The following is a 12,792-nucleotide window of genomic DNA, read 5'->3' as shown; positions in this document are numbered from 1 at the left end:
TTCGCTTATTTATCCACTTTTCCCCATAAAAAAAATAAATTTTTTATTGAAAATTTTGCAGATCAAATGCCCGGACTTGAGAGGATTCTGAATGGTGTCATCAGGTTCCGGCAGACGGTTCGCAAGGATTTGGTTGGTTTTTTTTTTCGAAAAATTGAAGAAAAAAAATTAATTTTTTAGGTGAAACAATTCGAGCGAATTCGTGATAATCCTCACCCGACAGCGGTTTTCTTCACTTGTATGGATTCTAGAATGCTGCCGGCAAGGTATAGGCATGCGGCACGGAAAAAGAGGCGGAGCCTGGTTTTGCACGCGTGCGGCGCGGTTTTTCTAAAAGTCGAAACGACTTCTTTTTTTTTTCATAATTTTTCCCTTTTTCAAACAAAATTTGCATTTTTTTTTTCGATTTTTGCAAGATTTTATAGTTTTTGGCTTAAACACTTAATTTTAAACCAATCCTTTTGGATTTTAACATTCCGCCTCATTTTTTCTGTTTGAAAACTGAAAAATTGCACTTTTCAGTTTGAAAATCGGAAAATTGGAAATTAAAAAAGAAAAACCCAAGAAAATTGCATTTTTCATGGCGAAAAACGCGAATAAATACGATTTTCCACTTAGGAAATCGAAAATTTGCGATTTTCCGACAAAATATCCCCGAATTAACTTATTTGAGCGATTTTCTGTTCAAAAATTCACCAAAAGCTTAAAAACAGGCAATTTTCAGCCAAAAACTGTTAAATCAGTAAAAAAAAAAATTAATTTCCAGTTGTCCACGAGTAGTACACGGCCAGCCAACGAGGCTCCGCCCCTTTTTCTGTGCGGCACTGCATTCTTTAAAATCCTGTCATTTTAGAATCACATCGAGTCAAGTTGGAGACATGTTCGTCGTGAGAAACTCTGGAAATATGATTCCCCATGCGAATAATTATGGTAAGATATTGAGGAGAGGAGACACCACGGGAAAAGAGAATCGCGAGAAAGAGAACTGGAAGCCACGCCCATTTTTGCCCCCCGAGACACCACGGAGAGAAGATCTCGTCGAGAAAGTGATCTACTGTGCCAAAAGTTTCTCATATATTCAAATAAAAGAGGCTAAATTCTGGCAATTTTCCAATTCGCCAGAAATTTTCAATTCTGGCAATTTGGCGATTTTCCGAAAATGTTCAATTCCGGCAGTTTACCGCTTTGCCGAAAATATGCAGATTTGCCAGAAATTTTCGAATCCGGTAATCTGCCGATTTGCCGGAAAATTTAAATTCCTGAAAATTGCCGAGTTTCCGGCAATTTTCCGGTTTGCCGGAAATGTTTAAATCCGGAAGTTTGCTGATTTGCCAGAAATTCTCGATTCCTGCCATTTGCCGGAAAAATCGTTTGCTCCTTCTAGCAGTTATCCTTTCCCCCGTGGTGCCTCCACCACCTAAACTAACTTCCAGGTCCCTCTGGCTATGAGGTCTCTGTAACAACTGAACCAGCGGCACTCGAGTTGGCAGTAAAACGTGGAAAAATCAATCATGTAATTGTGTGTGGACATTCGGATTGTAAAGCAATCAATACTTTATATAATCTTCATAAATGTCCAAAATCATTTGATCCAGAATCACCAATGGATCATTGGCTCCGGCGGCATGGATTTAATTCGATTAGGAAATTGGAAAAACGACTGGCCGACAAGAATGCGGGCCCGATTGAGTTTGTCAGTGATAATCCGTTGTTCTCGTGAGTCTCCTTTGAATTTTGCAAGTGCGGCACGGAAAAAGGGGCGCGGAGCTCAATGCGGCACAGTTTTTTTTTCTGCTTTTTTGTATTTTTCTCAATAAATTTTTTTTTTAGATAAAAAACTATAAAAATCGTCAAAAAACCGTGCGGCATTATTACACTCCGCTCTTTTTTCTGTGCGGCACATGAAAAATTCAAAATTTTCGAAAAAACAGAGATCACGCCCATTTTTCCGTGCCACACTTCCAAAATGCGTAATTTCGGAGCTTCGTTGTCTGTCGTTTGAAGAACAAATTGTTTTTTCGCACCAAAAATTGCGAAAATTTTGAATTTTGCAAGTGCGGCACAAAAAAAGGGGCGGGGCTCAATACGGCACAGTTTTTTTTCTGCTTTTTTGTATTTTTCTCATTAAATTTTTTTTAGATAAAAAAACTATAAATATCAACAAAAAACCGTGCGCGGCATTATTACACTCCGCCCCTTTTTCTGTGCGGCACTTGCAAAATTCACGGATTGATGGACAATATAATCTCTAAATTTCAGATTCTCGGCAGTAATTGACCCGGAAGACAAGCTGAATGTCGAGGATAAGCTCTCACAAATTAATACACTTCAACAATTGGAAAATGTGGCCAGTCATGGATTTTTGAAGGTTAATACCCGAAAAATGTTGCGTCAAATGCTGGAAAATTGAAGAAAAATGCGGAAAAATAGAGAAAAAAATTATTAATTTTGTCGAAAACACAACAAAAAACAGTTTTTTTTTGTTATTTCCAAAAAAACTTGGTTTTTTTTTTCAAAAATTTTTTTAGAAGAAATTATGTTTATTCTCATCAATTTAAAAAAAAACTAGATTTTAAAAATCATATTTCTTTTCTGAACATTTTTTAAAAATATTTTTTTAAATATCGAAAGATTTCGTTTTTTAATTAATTTTTTTTTTTGATTTTTCGAATTTCCCAGAAAAAAAAAACCGAAAAACGACACCCTTCGGCTGGGAAAATCGTGTTCCTAGAATAGATTTTGAAAATTCTTTAAAAAATTTAATTTCCGTAACAGGAAATTATGATAAAAAACGGTTAGATTTCATTAGATTTCAAAATTTCAGAGAAAACCTTTTTTTTTAATTTCTGAAATAGGAAATTATGCCCCTCAAATAGATTTTTTTTATTCAAAATTCAAAACATATTCAAAACACATTTTTTCAGGAATTCCTCGTGTCTCAAACTGTCGATCTTCATGCGATGTGGTTCGATATTTACACTGGTATACATACATTTTTCTATTTTCACTGTAACTTTTTATTCACGGGGGACGAGGGAAAGTGGTTTCTAGGCCATGGCCGAGGGGCCGACAAGTTTCAGCGGCCATTATCTTGCTTTGTTTTCCGCCTGTTTTCTTTCGTTTTTCATCGATTTTTTTCGTTTTTTCTTAATAAAACTGATAAATAAATATTTTTTGCAGATGCTAAAACAATTTCCAAGTAAAAAATTATGTATTCAGTGGGCAAGCAGCGGTGAAAGTGGGCATTGTAATATGATGGATTACGGGAATCCAAAACCTAAACTTTTTCTGAAACATGATACATATGCTGCTTAAATGCTGAGACTACCTGATTTTCATAACGAGACCGCTGAGGGGTAGTTTAGGTTTTGGATTCCCGTAATCCATCATATTACAATGCCCACTTTCACCGCTGCTTGCCCACTGAATACATAATTTTTTACTTGGAAATTGTTTTAGCATCTGCAAAAAATATTTATTTATTAGTTTTGATAAGAAAAAACGGGAAAAAGCTGTGAAAAACAAAAGAAAACAGGCGGAAAACAATACAAGATAAATGGCCGCTGAAACTTGTTGGCCCTTCGGCCATGGCCTAGAAACCACTTTTCCTCGTCCCTCGTGAGGAAAAAGTTGCAGTGTATTTTCTTTAATTTTCACAAAAAAATTTGATTTTCTTTTTAGGAGAAATGCACATGTTCAGCAAACCCAACAAACAATTCGTTCTGGTCGATGAATCGAATGTCGAAGAATTGATTGATGAGGTCGAAAAGCATCAGACTTAATTATTATTATATTGCATTTATTTTAATTTTTAGATTTTTGTGTAAATATTCCCCCATTTTGCCATACTATTTCTTGAGATTGCATTTAATTTCCAATTTGCCCCGCATTTGCCATAGTCATAAAGTCATTTACTTTTTTTTTTTTGAAAAATATAATTTTTTAAAATTATTTTTTTCAACTAACTGTCCATTGTCCAGTGTCCTATCGTTGTAATTTTGAATTTTAAATTTTTTTTTTTAGAAAAATTCAATTTCAGTGCTCAAATGGCGTCCAATCTTGGCCGTGTTGCTCGGCGATTTGCTGCTGCTCAAGCCTCTGCACTGACAAAACCGAAAAAGTTCTATAAGGTAATTTTTCAGGAAATTCCAAAGAGTGTTTTGTAAAAAAAAATGCTTTAAAAATCGGAAAATTATCGTTTTTTTTTTCAAAAACATATTTTTCAGAAATCTTTTTTTTTAACGAAATTGCATTTTTTTTTAACATCAAAAAGTGCCATTTTTGAACGTTTTTCTATGTAACATCGAAAATTATTTAAAAAGTATTCATTTTTTCTTTATTTTTCCTCAAAAATTCAAAAAATATCGAATTTATTTTTTCGATTTTCAATAATAAAAAAATCAGAAATTTCTCTTTTTTAATAAAATATAATTTTTATCACATCAGAACTCTGGGTAAACACAGAAAAACAATTTAAAAAAAAAGAAAAAATGTTTTCCTCTGCAACAAAAAAAATCAAAAATATTCGATTTTGAAATTTTTTCTCTAAAAACCAAAAAATTGAAAATTTTCCATTTTCCATTTTAAAAAATATGAAAATCGAGAAAAATCGTCTTTTTTGGTTTTACTATGAAAATCCAAAAAAATCGGTAATTTTTTTTGCGATTTTTTTTGGAAAACATTGAAAAATGGAAGAAAAAAAATTAAAAAGTAACGATTTTCTATGAAAAACGCCAAAAAATTGAAAAATAAATAGCGATTTTCTAAAAAAAAAAAAAAAAGAAAATCTGAATTTTTTAATGAAAAAATTCAACTTTTACGGGGATAACCGCAAATTTTCACAACTTCCTCCCCAAAAACCCAAACATTTTTTGCAGGAAGTATCAGTAATTAACGAGACGGACGAGAGCACCGGAAATCAAATTCATAAAGTTCTTCTGGATCATCGTGTTCTCAAAACTCAAGGAGGACAAGTGCTAAAAGTACGGGAATGTCTAGTAGCAGCAGCTTTTATTTTAAAAAAAATATATACAAAAAGTGGAAAAAGTTAAACAAATACAGGTTTCTCAGAAATTGGTTCCTTCTCCATAAAATCTGATGAATTTGTGACCAAATTCATTGCACATTGACGGGGATTTGTCTGAAAAAATCTTATTTTTATAAGATTTTTTAGTTAAAAAAAATCCAAATTATATGCCTATATGCAAAAAATCACAAAAAAAACGACGAAAAATTCTGATTTTTCAAATTTTGGTTAACTGCGACCAATCAGCGTCAAAAGTGGACGGAGCGAGCTGCTGATTGGTCGTCGTAGTACCAAAGTTTGAAAAAGCTTGTTTTTGTGGTTTTCCTGAGTTTTCAACTAATTTGCCAAAAATCAAAAATTACCGCAGAACTCGATTTCCGGGATGCGAGTGACATTTGGCTTGATCTTCTCGATGAGAACCTTGAAATAATCTTTGAGTCTGCTTTCCGACACACGAAGATCAGAATTATGAGAAACTGAAAATTTGAGATATGCAATGGCGCTCCGCGGACAACAACGCCCCGCCCCTAAACTTTGGGTCTCGTTAGGATATCAAATTAAATTATTTTTGTGAATTTCTTCAGTTTTCAAGCATTTTTCGATTTTTCGCCCGTTTTTTTTTTGGTAAAAATCGTTCTTAAACATATAATTATAGATTTATTACAAATGTTGTAAAAAATTAGATTTTTTAAACTCTATTTGACTCAATTTTCGTCCGAATTGAAAAAAAATTAGATTTTTCACATTATTTTTCATTTTTCACGAAAAAATCTTCGTTGAAAAGACGACAAAAGCTTGATTCTACCGGTTTTCAAGTGTTTTTCGTTTTTTTTTTAAATATTTTTATGTCGAAATTGCATTGTTTGCATCATTTTGAGATAAAAATAATAAGAAACACTAAAAATGTATCAAAACATTTGAAATTCTAATTAATACCTAACGAGACGTAACGTTTGAGAGCGGATGAAAATTTTCAAAAATACGGTGCCGGGTCTCGACACGATTTTTTTTGAAGAGTACTGTTATTTCAACAATTTTTTGTAAGAAATATATTATTTAGTTAACTTGAAAAAAAACTACAATAATTTTTAAAGGCGCACAAAAAATTGTGCGTGTCGAGACCCTTTTTTAAGTAAAAAGTAACTTACAATAGCGAAAATAAAAACCGGGAGAAGGTGCAATGCAATGTTGTGGAGAGTCATTTCTTCGAATTGTCAAGAAAATTAAGAAAACATTCCTCTGAAGCTTCTAAAAAGAATAAAATAATTTTAAAACAAAAAAAAACGGCCGCGAAAAAAATTATGCAAATACCAGAAAAGTTTGCTTTTACACTTTCACACTGACCGCAGGCAAAAAATTGAAAAATTTCAGGGGAGACGCAGAGAATGAAAGTAATATTTACATAGGTACAATGACACATGATGATGATGGCAAATTGTATTGAGTTTCAAAGAAAAAAGTCAAAAACGGAACAAAAATGAAATTGTTTGGTTTTCCAAAAAATGTTTACTTTTACTTCAAAAATCAGTTAAGAAAAATCCAAAAAAAAATCGAAATTTCCGAAAAATTACACTAAAGGTGGAGTAGCGCCAGTGTGGGGAAATTGCTTTAAAACATGCCTATGACGTCACAATGACCGAATATCATGATAAAAAAATTCAAAAAAATTTTCTAAATTTTATATGATTTTTTGAAAATTGAAAAAATCTCAGTTTTTGCCTAATTCCTATTTGAATTTCCGCCAATTGGATTTGTTCGATGGAGCGCGCTTGCACGTTTTTAAATTTATTTATTTTATTTATTGTTATTTTCCACCGATTTTTAATGTTTTCAGTGTATTTTTGCTTGAATTTAAGAGAAAAAGTCAAGATAAATGCAAATTTCCGATTAAAAAGCACGCTTACAGGCGTAAAAATGAAAAAGTAACGATTTTAAACGATTTCGAGCCTGAATTAATTAATTTCACTGATTTACGCCAGTAAGCGTGCTTTTTAATCGAAAATTTGCATTTATTTTGACTTTTTCTTTAAAATTCGAGCAAAAAAACACCGAAATTATAAAAATCGGTGGAAAATAACAATAAATAAAATAAATAAATTTAAAAACGTGCAAGCGCGCTCCATCGAACAAATCCAATTGGCGGTAATTCAAATAGAAATTAGGCAAAAACTGAGATTTTTTCAATTTTCAAAAAATCATATAAAATTTAGAAAATTTTTTTGAATTTTTTTTATCATGATATTCGGTCATTGTGACGTCATAGGCATGTTTTAAAGCAATTTCCCCACTAGCGCTACTCCACCTTTAAAAAACGAAAAATCGAGATTTTTCAATTTTGACTAACTTCGACCAATCAGCGAATCGCTCGGCCCACTTTTGTGAACCAATCAGCGTCAAAAGTGGGCAGAGCGATTCGCTGATTGGTCGTTATCATTTTGAAAGGAATTAAGCCATTTTTCGTGACTTTCAGTTTTTTTTTTTTGGATTTCCAGAATATTTCGGGATTTTTAACACAAAATGCGCATTTTTCTAAATAATGACGTCATCATAGCTTCAAGTCTCTAATTTTCAGCTCGACTCATATCCACTTGCACTGGCAATTGCTGAAGAATGGTCATCACAAGACGAATTTCTGCAGTTGGGACAAATGAGATTGACTGGTCTTGCATTCACTGCTCAGGATAATCCATTGGAACAGACTGCGTTCGTAATGCGAGAAAAAATTTCCATTTTTCGAAAAAAATTAATTTTTAAATTTTGAAAATTTTTTTAGAAGTTTTTCAACAAAAAAAAATTACTTTTCTCTATTTTCTTTTAAAAAAATTGTTTTCATTTCTGAAAAGTTAATTTTTTTGAAATTTTTCAAAAAAAAAACATTATTCTTTTTAGATTTCATTTAAAAAAAAAAGATTTCTGATTGTGAGAACAAAATGTTGATTTTTTCCAAAAAAAAAAAAAATTTTTCTCGATTTTCTAAAAATTATCTTTAAAAAAATTCTAAAATTCTAAGATTCTTAATAAATCTATATAAATTTTATATATATAAATTTTAAAGAAAAATCTAACATTTTATATTAAAAAAATATGGAAAAATTATTTTTTTAAAGATTTGCTGAAAATCTCGATTTTTGGTTATTTTTCTACAAAAACCCACGTTTTTCCAATTTTTTAAAAAGATAAATTTCTATTTTTTTGAATTTTTGAAAAAATTTTTTAGAAGTTTTTCAAAAAAGAAAACATATTTTTCTCCATTTATTTCTGAAAAAGTATTTTTTTTATTTCAAAAACAAAATATGATGTCTGAAATGAAAATGTTTTTTTTTTTCCATAATAAATTTTTTTTTCGATTTTCTGAAAAAAAATTGTTATTATTGGAAAAAATTCTGAAAAAATTGTTTACAGGACTTTTTCAAAAAACTCGTTTTTTTCCATTTTCTAAAAAATTATTAATTTTTAAACAATTTTTTTTTGTTTTTTGAAAAATCAACTTTTTTGTAGTTAAATTTTTTTTTAAACCAAAAAATCGTCCATTTTCAGCGACACAATTTCTCAAAAAATCCTCGATTACGTGGAAGGTGACACTGTATTGTTCTTCAATACGGAAAGCTCGAAACTTCATCGCTACCAGGAGGAGAAATGGGCTCCGCTTATCAAGAATTTGAATAACGATTTGGGAATTAAAGTTCGCCCCAGCGAGAATATTTTAGGTATTTGTGGTTTTGGAAAATGGGATTTTTTAAATTTTCGAATAAAAAAAATTTAATAAAAATTCCAAAAAATTATAGACTGTGACGTGGCCAGCGAGAACGATAAGGAAAAAATCGACAGATGGATTCGTCAGCACAATTTCCCGGCTCTTGTTGGGCTTCAGTATGCAACTGAATCGGTAAGATGCCTACCTATCTACCTACCTTACCTGCCTTACCTACCTTGATTACCTTACCTATCATTTTAAGAAATGAGATTTCTGAATTAGAAGCTCTAAAAATTTCACATCTTCACACAAAAAAGCAACAAAAAATCCAAAACATTTTACCAAAAAAATTTTTTGCAATTAATTTTTCAAAATCTTCTAAAAAAATCAACTTTCTTTAATCCAAAATCATTTTATTGAAGAAATTTTTATTTAGTTTTTTTAATCGAAAAAAAATTCAATTTGTTTTTACAAAATTGGAAGCAATTTACAAGAATATTAAAATTTTCTAAATTTTAAAAATAAAATAGTTTTTTAAAAAATTTCAGAAATTTTTTTAACACAAAAATTCAATTTTTATGAATTTTACAAAAAAAAATTATTAAAAAATCCAAAAAAAATTTCTAGGTCAAATCATTCGTGATCGCCTACAACGCAATTCGTCATCACATCGACCCAGACACAGCAATCGATGCAGCAACACTGGAACAGAGAACTCAAGCAGAAACATGGGGAAATGTTGAATGGGCTCACGGAATTGAAAGAGAAGAACTCATGACAAGACTGTCGGCTGCTTGTCTTTTTGTCTATTTTAATTCAAATAATTTCACTTCAAAAACTGTTTAATTTCTTTTTTAAAATCTCTAGTTTTTAGCTTGTTTTAGTAATTGTTTGTTTTGTTTTTTTTAAATTCATTTCTTCATTTTAATTAAAATATTATTTTATAAATAACGCATCATACATTGGTATTCATTGTTCGCGAAGAAGTAGAACCTGAAAAAATGTCGTGTTATTATGGAGACGTAGAAAAATGCAAATTTGGAAATCGCGCTCCACCGAACATTGGACCTTTTAGACGGGAAAGCTAGAAAATCAAATGTTTTTCGAGCACTTTTCGTCAAAATTACTTTTTTAACAGATTTTTGGCATAAAAATTTACGGAAAATACGAAAAATTCTCGAAAACGGGGAAAATCAAGCATTTTTCGACTTTTTTGTGATTTTTTGAGTGATTTTTATGCATTTTATGACGAAATTGAATTTTTTTGACAAAAAAAATTATAAAACACCACCAGAGAAATAACGAAAATAAGCCGAAAAATAACTGAAAACGTTTGAATTTATCGTTTTGCCGCCAGTTCCTAACGGTACCCAACTTTTTCGCGTTGGAGCGCGATTGCGCCTCGATTTCAAAAGGCGCGTACAAATTAAGAAGTGCCGTTGAAATATTACCGGAAATTATTGAAAATTCGGTTTTCTCATCATAAAAACTGATTTTTTTTACTTTTGAAAGAAAATTGAATTTTTTTTTGAAAATTCAAACTTACTCTATATAACTTGCTTCTTTGGTGATTTTCAACAAAATATAATAATCATCTCTTAAAATATTCTCTGCAAATTGCCAAATCACATCTTCCCCGACAAACGTCGGTACACGAATCGTAATTTGGCATACAATAAGGGAATATATTTTTCTAATTTTCAGAAGGTTATCCAAATAATTTTCAATTTCTTTCATTTCAAAGATGAAAATATGCTCTATTACCTGGAAAACATGCCCTTTTCGAAATTAAGGTTGGTGCAATCGCGCTCCACGGAATCTCGTTGGGTATTGGCGGCAAAAATTAGACATTCAAACGTTTTCACATGTTTTTTTTAAACATTTTTACGTTTTTTCAGTTGTTCTTGACGATTTTCAGAAAAAATTACATTTTTAGCAGAAAAATAATTTAAAAAAACGGTCAGAGCAACAAAAAAAAGACTAAAAAAGGTCGCAAAATATTTGAATCCCCAGTTTCCCCGCCAAAACGAGACCTTTTCGCGTTGGGGGCGATTGCACCTCGATTTCAAAAATATTTTTAAATTAAATTTGTATTTTCAGCTTACATTTTCTTCTTTAAATTGAAGCAGAGCATTGTTTAGTTGTGATTTTGAAAGATCATCTACTTTTTTATAATTTTCAAGCTGAAAATTTCAGAATTTAAAAGTTCATTTCTTCGACTATAAACTACAAACTCCACGGAGGTTCTCCCTCGAATCGATAATCAAATATTTGCAATTGAGCATCTTAAAATCGGTATTATTCAATATTTGGAGGGAATTTCCCCCGAAAAACACGAAATTATTGCATTTTTGAAACGGAAAAAATGTTCCAGACTCTTCCCAAGTGAAATATTCCGAGAGAGCACATCGTTTTACAGTGTACGGCAGATGTGAAAGCTTCTGAACAGAGAAATAAAAAAAATAACAGAATATTCGCGACCGCGACGCAATAGCAAGCGGAGCGGCTCGAAAAAAAACGTGGATTTTCAAGTTTTTCGCTCAATTTTTTGCGAAAAATTACTCACTTTGCCGGTAAACTCTAAATATTTTAGCACACACTGGTCTGCCCGTGCCAAAAGTTTGGCTCTATCCTCTATCCCTTTTGGAAAATGCTCTGCATCATCGAATGCTCCATTTAAATGCGAATAAAAGAATAAGGAGAACAAAAAGAAGACGACTGGCGAATGATTTACCATTTCGCCAGTTATATTCTAGGCGAATACCACACTTTGGAATTGTGGTAATCTTACAGGGAAATCTCCGAAACCAGTTTGTCGTCGTCTTTTTTCTGGAAAATAATTTATGAAAAATGAAGTATGATTCAACAAATAACAAAGTGCGGAGCCGGGACAAGCAGGAGATCACGTCAAATTCAACGGTCTGCGCACGCTTTGAAAAGAAGAGAAACTGGAAGAATGGGGGACTCGAGAGAGAGAAAAAATACAGAGAATTGATTATATTTGCGCCGTGTTGTGCTTATCCACGGAACGTTGGAGCTCCTCCCGGGCGAGACATTCCACGTGGTCCTCCACGGCCCATTGGTCGACGGAAAGCGGTTCCACGTCCTCTTCCACGCTGATCGAGACCTCCCAAACCCATTCCAATGGCTCCTTTCTGGGCTCTTCCGATATTTTTGAACATTGGCGCGTTTTTGAGCATATCCGGCAGAATCATGAATCGGATCTGGAAATTGATTGGTTTACAGCTGAAATTTAGAGAAAAATGGTGAAAAACCTTGTTTCCGCGAATGAAAACGTTGTCCAATTGATGACTTCTTCCGTCGCGGAAAGTCACAACGGTTTCAGCCAGCTGACAGTTCATGTTGTCTTCGGCTTCAGAAAGTTTTCCTCGGTAAACTTCGCCTGGAATAGAAAAGTATTTATTGAGCGACGGGAAATTCGAAAATGATTACCTGTAACGGTTTCGAGCGTGACCATGTGACCTTCGGCCTCATGAAGAATCTTGATTGGGACACCAACTGAAGTCATTCTGAAAATTTTGATTCTGTAGATTCGGCTTGAAGGGAGAAAACGTTAGAAAAAAGAAGTAGAATCGCCTAAAATTTCAGATTTTCACACTTTTCACGGTAAAGTTTGTTCTCATTTGAAATATGCTGAGCATAATAGACAAAAAAGGAATAAAACCCCGAAAATGAAGTTTTTTCGGAAAATTCTAGAATTTGCACGCGTTGCAAGAAAAATGTGGCAACAAATGGATTTCCAGATGAGAAAAATGTGTTTTAGAACTTTATTTTGAAGAAAATCTAGAAATAAAACGGTTTTTCTTTCTAAAAATTACGAAAAATGAAGAGCTCAAAATGAAAAATGAAGGGAATAAAATTCGAAAATAAGGCACGCGACGCAGCACGCAGCGTGTGCAGTGGGGCGCGTTTGCGGGAAGGGCCTCATGAAGTTAACTTCCCGGAGACGCAAGAACGCCGAAATTGGAGACTAGCATTTATGTAAAATGCAAATTTAAATATTTAATTAAATGAAAACTATTATATTATTCTTAATCAATTATAAATACTA

General features: G+C 32.3%; 5 protein-coding genes and 1 non-coding gene across 12 annotated transcripts; 3 read left to right on the top strand and 3 right to left on the bottom strand.

Moving 5' to 3' along the window:
• Positions 1–59: 59 nt before the first annotated feature.
• On the top strand, positions 60–3,922 carry bca-2 (Carbonic anhydrase; the record flags this gene model as incomplete). Of its 5 annotated transcripts, none has more annotated exons than NM_001268993.5 (7): positions 60–132; positions 181–266; positions 854–1,065; positions 1,434–1,716; positions 2,260–2,368; positions 2,925–2,982; positions 3,682–3,782. In NM_001268993.5, 7 exons carry the CDS (start codon positions 67–69, stop codon positions 3,780–3,782), a joined length of 915 nt encoding a protein of 304 aa, NP_001255922.1. The 5 variants fall into 5 exon arrangements, with proteins under 5 accessions (NP_001255922.1, NP_001370216.1, NP_001379318.1 ...); NM_001383263.2 differs by having other exon boundaries at positions 62–132; positions 854–930; positions 3,682–3,922; NM_001392454.1 differs by lacking the exons at positions 854–1,065; positions 1,434–1,716 and having other exon boundaries at positions 62–132; positions 3,682–3,922.
• A 117-nt stretch (positions 3,923–4,039) lies between these two features.
• Y116A8C.27 lies at positions 4,040–9,668 on the top strand (the record flags this gene model as incomplete). 2 transcript variants are annotated; one of them, NM_001268991.5, is made up of 6 exons in its annotated part: positions 4,040–4,130; positions 4,878–4,982; positions 7,599–7,729; positions 8,564–8,733; positions 8,812–8,912; positions 9,348–9,668. In NM_001268991.5, 6 exons carry the CDS (start codon positions 4,047–4,049, stop codon positions 9,564–9,566), a joined length of 810 nt encoding a protein of 269 aa, NP_001255920.1. The 2 variants fall into 2 exon arrangements, with proteins under 2 accessions (NP_001255920.1, NP_001255921.1); NM_001268992.3 differs by lacking the exons at positions 4,040–4,130; positions 4,878–4,982 and having other exon boundaries at positions 7,674–7,729; positions 9,348–9,566.
• On the bottom strand, positions 4,997–6,279 carry Y116A8C.29 (uncharacterized protein). Its single transcript, NM_070629.4, has 3 exons — positions 6,175–6,279; positions 5,389–5,502; positions 4,997–5,140 (listed from the first exon to the last, which is right to left on the bottom strand). Exons 1-3 carry the CDS (start codon positions 6,226–6,228, stop codon positions 5,048–5,050), a joined length of 261 nt encoding a protein of 86 aa, NP_503030.2. The 5' UTR covers positions 6,229–6,279; the 3' UTR covers positions 4,997–5,047.
• On the top strand, positions 7,381–7,447 carry mir-1832.2. Its single transcript, NR_068220.1, has one exon. It is a non-coding gene; the product is annotated as a pre-microRNA mir-1832.2 (primary transcript).
• Y116A8C.43 lies at positions 9,611–11,457 on the bottom strand (the record flags this gene model as incomplete). Of its 2 annotated transcripts, NM_070627.4 has the most annotated exons (5): positions 9,611–9,713; positions 10,267–10,484; positions 10,826–10,903; positions 10,955–11,161; positions 11,287–11,457. In NM_070627.4, 5 exons carry the CDS (start codon positions 11,455–11,457, stop codon positions 9,662–9,664), a joined length of 726 nt encoding a protein of 241 aa, NP_503028.1. In that variant the 3' UTR covers positions 9,611–9,661. The 2 variants fall into 2 exon arrangements, with proteins under 2 accessions (NP_503028.1, NP_001299982.1); NM_001313053.2 differs by lacking the exon at positions 10,267–10,484.
• Positions 11,362–12,259, bottom strand: snr-1 (Small nuclear ribonucleoprotein Sm D3). Its single transcript, NM_070626.7, has 3 exons — positions 12,174–12,259; positions 11,996–12,123; positions 11,362–11,944 (listed from the first exon to the last, which is right to left on the bottom strand). The coding sequence occupies exons 1-3, from the start codon at positions 12,247–12,249 to the stop codon at positions 11,738–11,740; spliced, it is 411 nt and encodes a 136-aa protein (NP_503027.1). The 5' UTR covers positions 12,250–12,259; the 3' UTR covers positions 11,362–11,737.
• Positions 12,260–12,792: the final 533 nt, after the last annotated feature.

Source organism: Caenorhabditis elegans, chromosome IV, assembly GCF_000002985.6.
Source record: "Caenorhabditis elegans chromosome IV".
NCBI classification, from domain to species: domain Eukaryota; kingdom Metazoa; phylum Nematoda; class Chromadorea; order Rhabditida; family Rhabditidae; genus Caenorhabditis; species Caenorhabditis elegans.
Note: the sequence above shows the minus strand (reverse complement) of the source record. Positions and strands in the feature narration are given on the sequence as shown.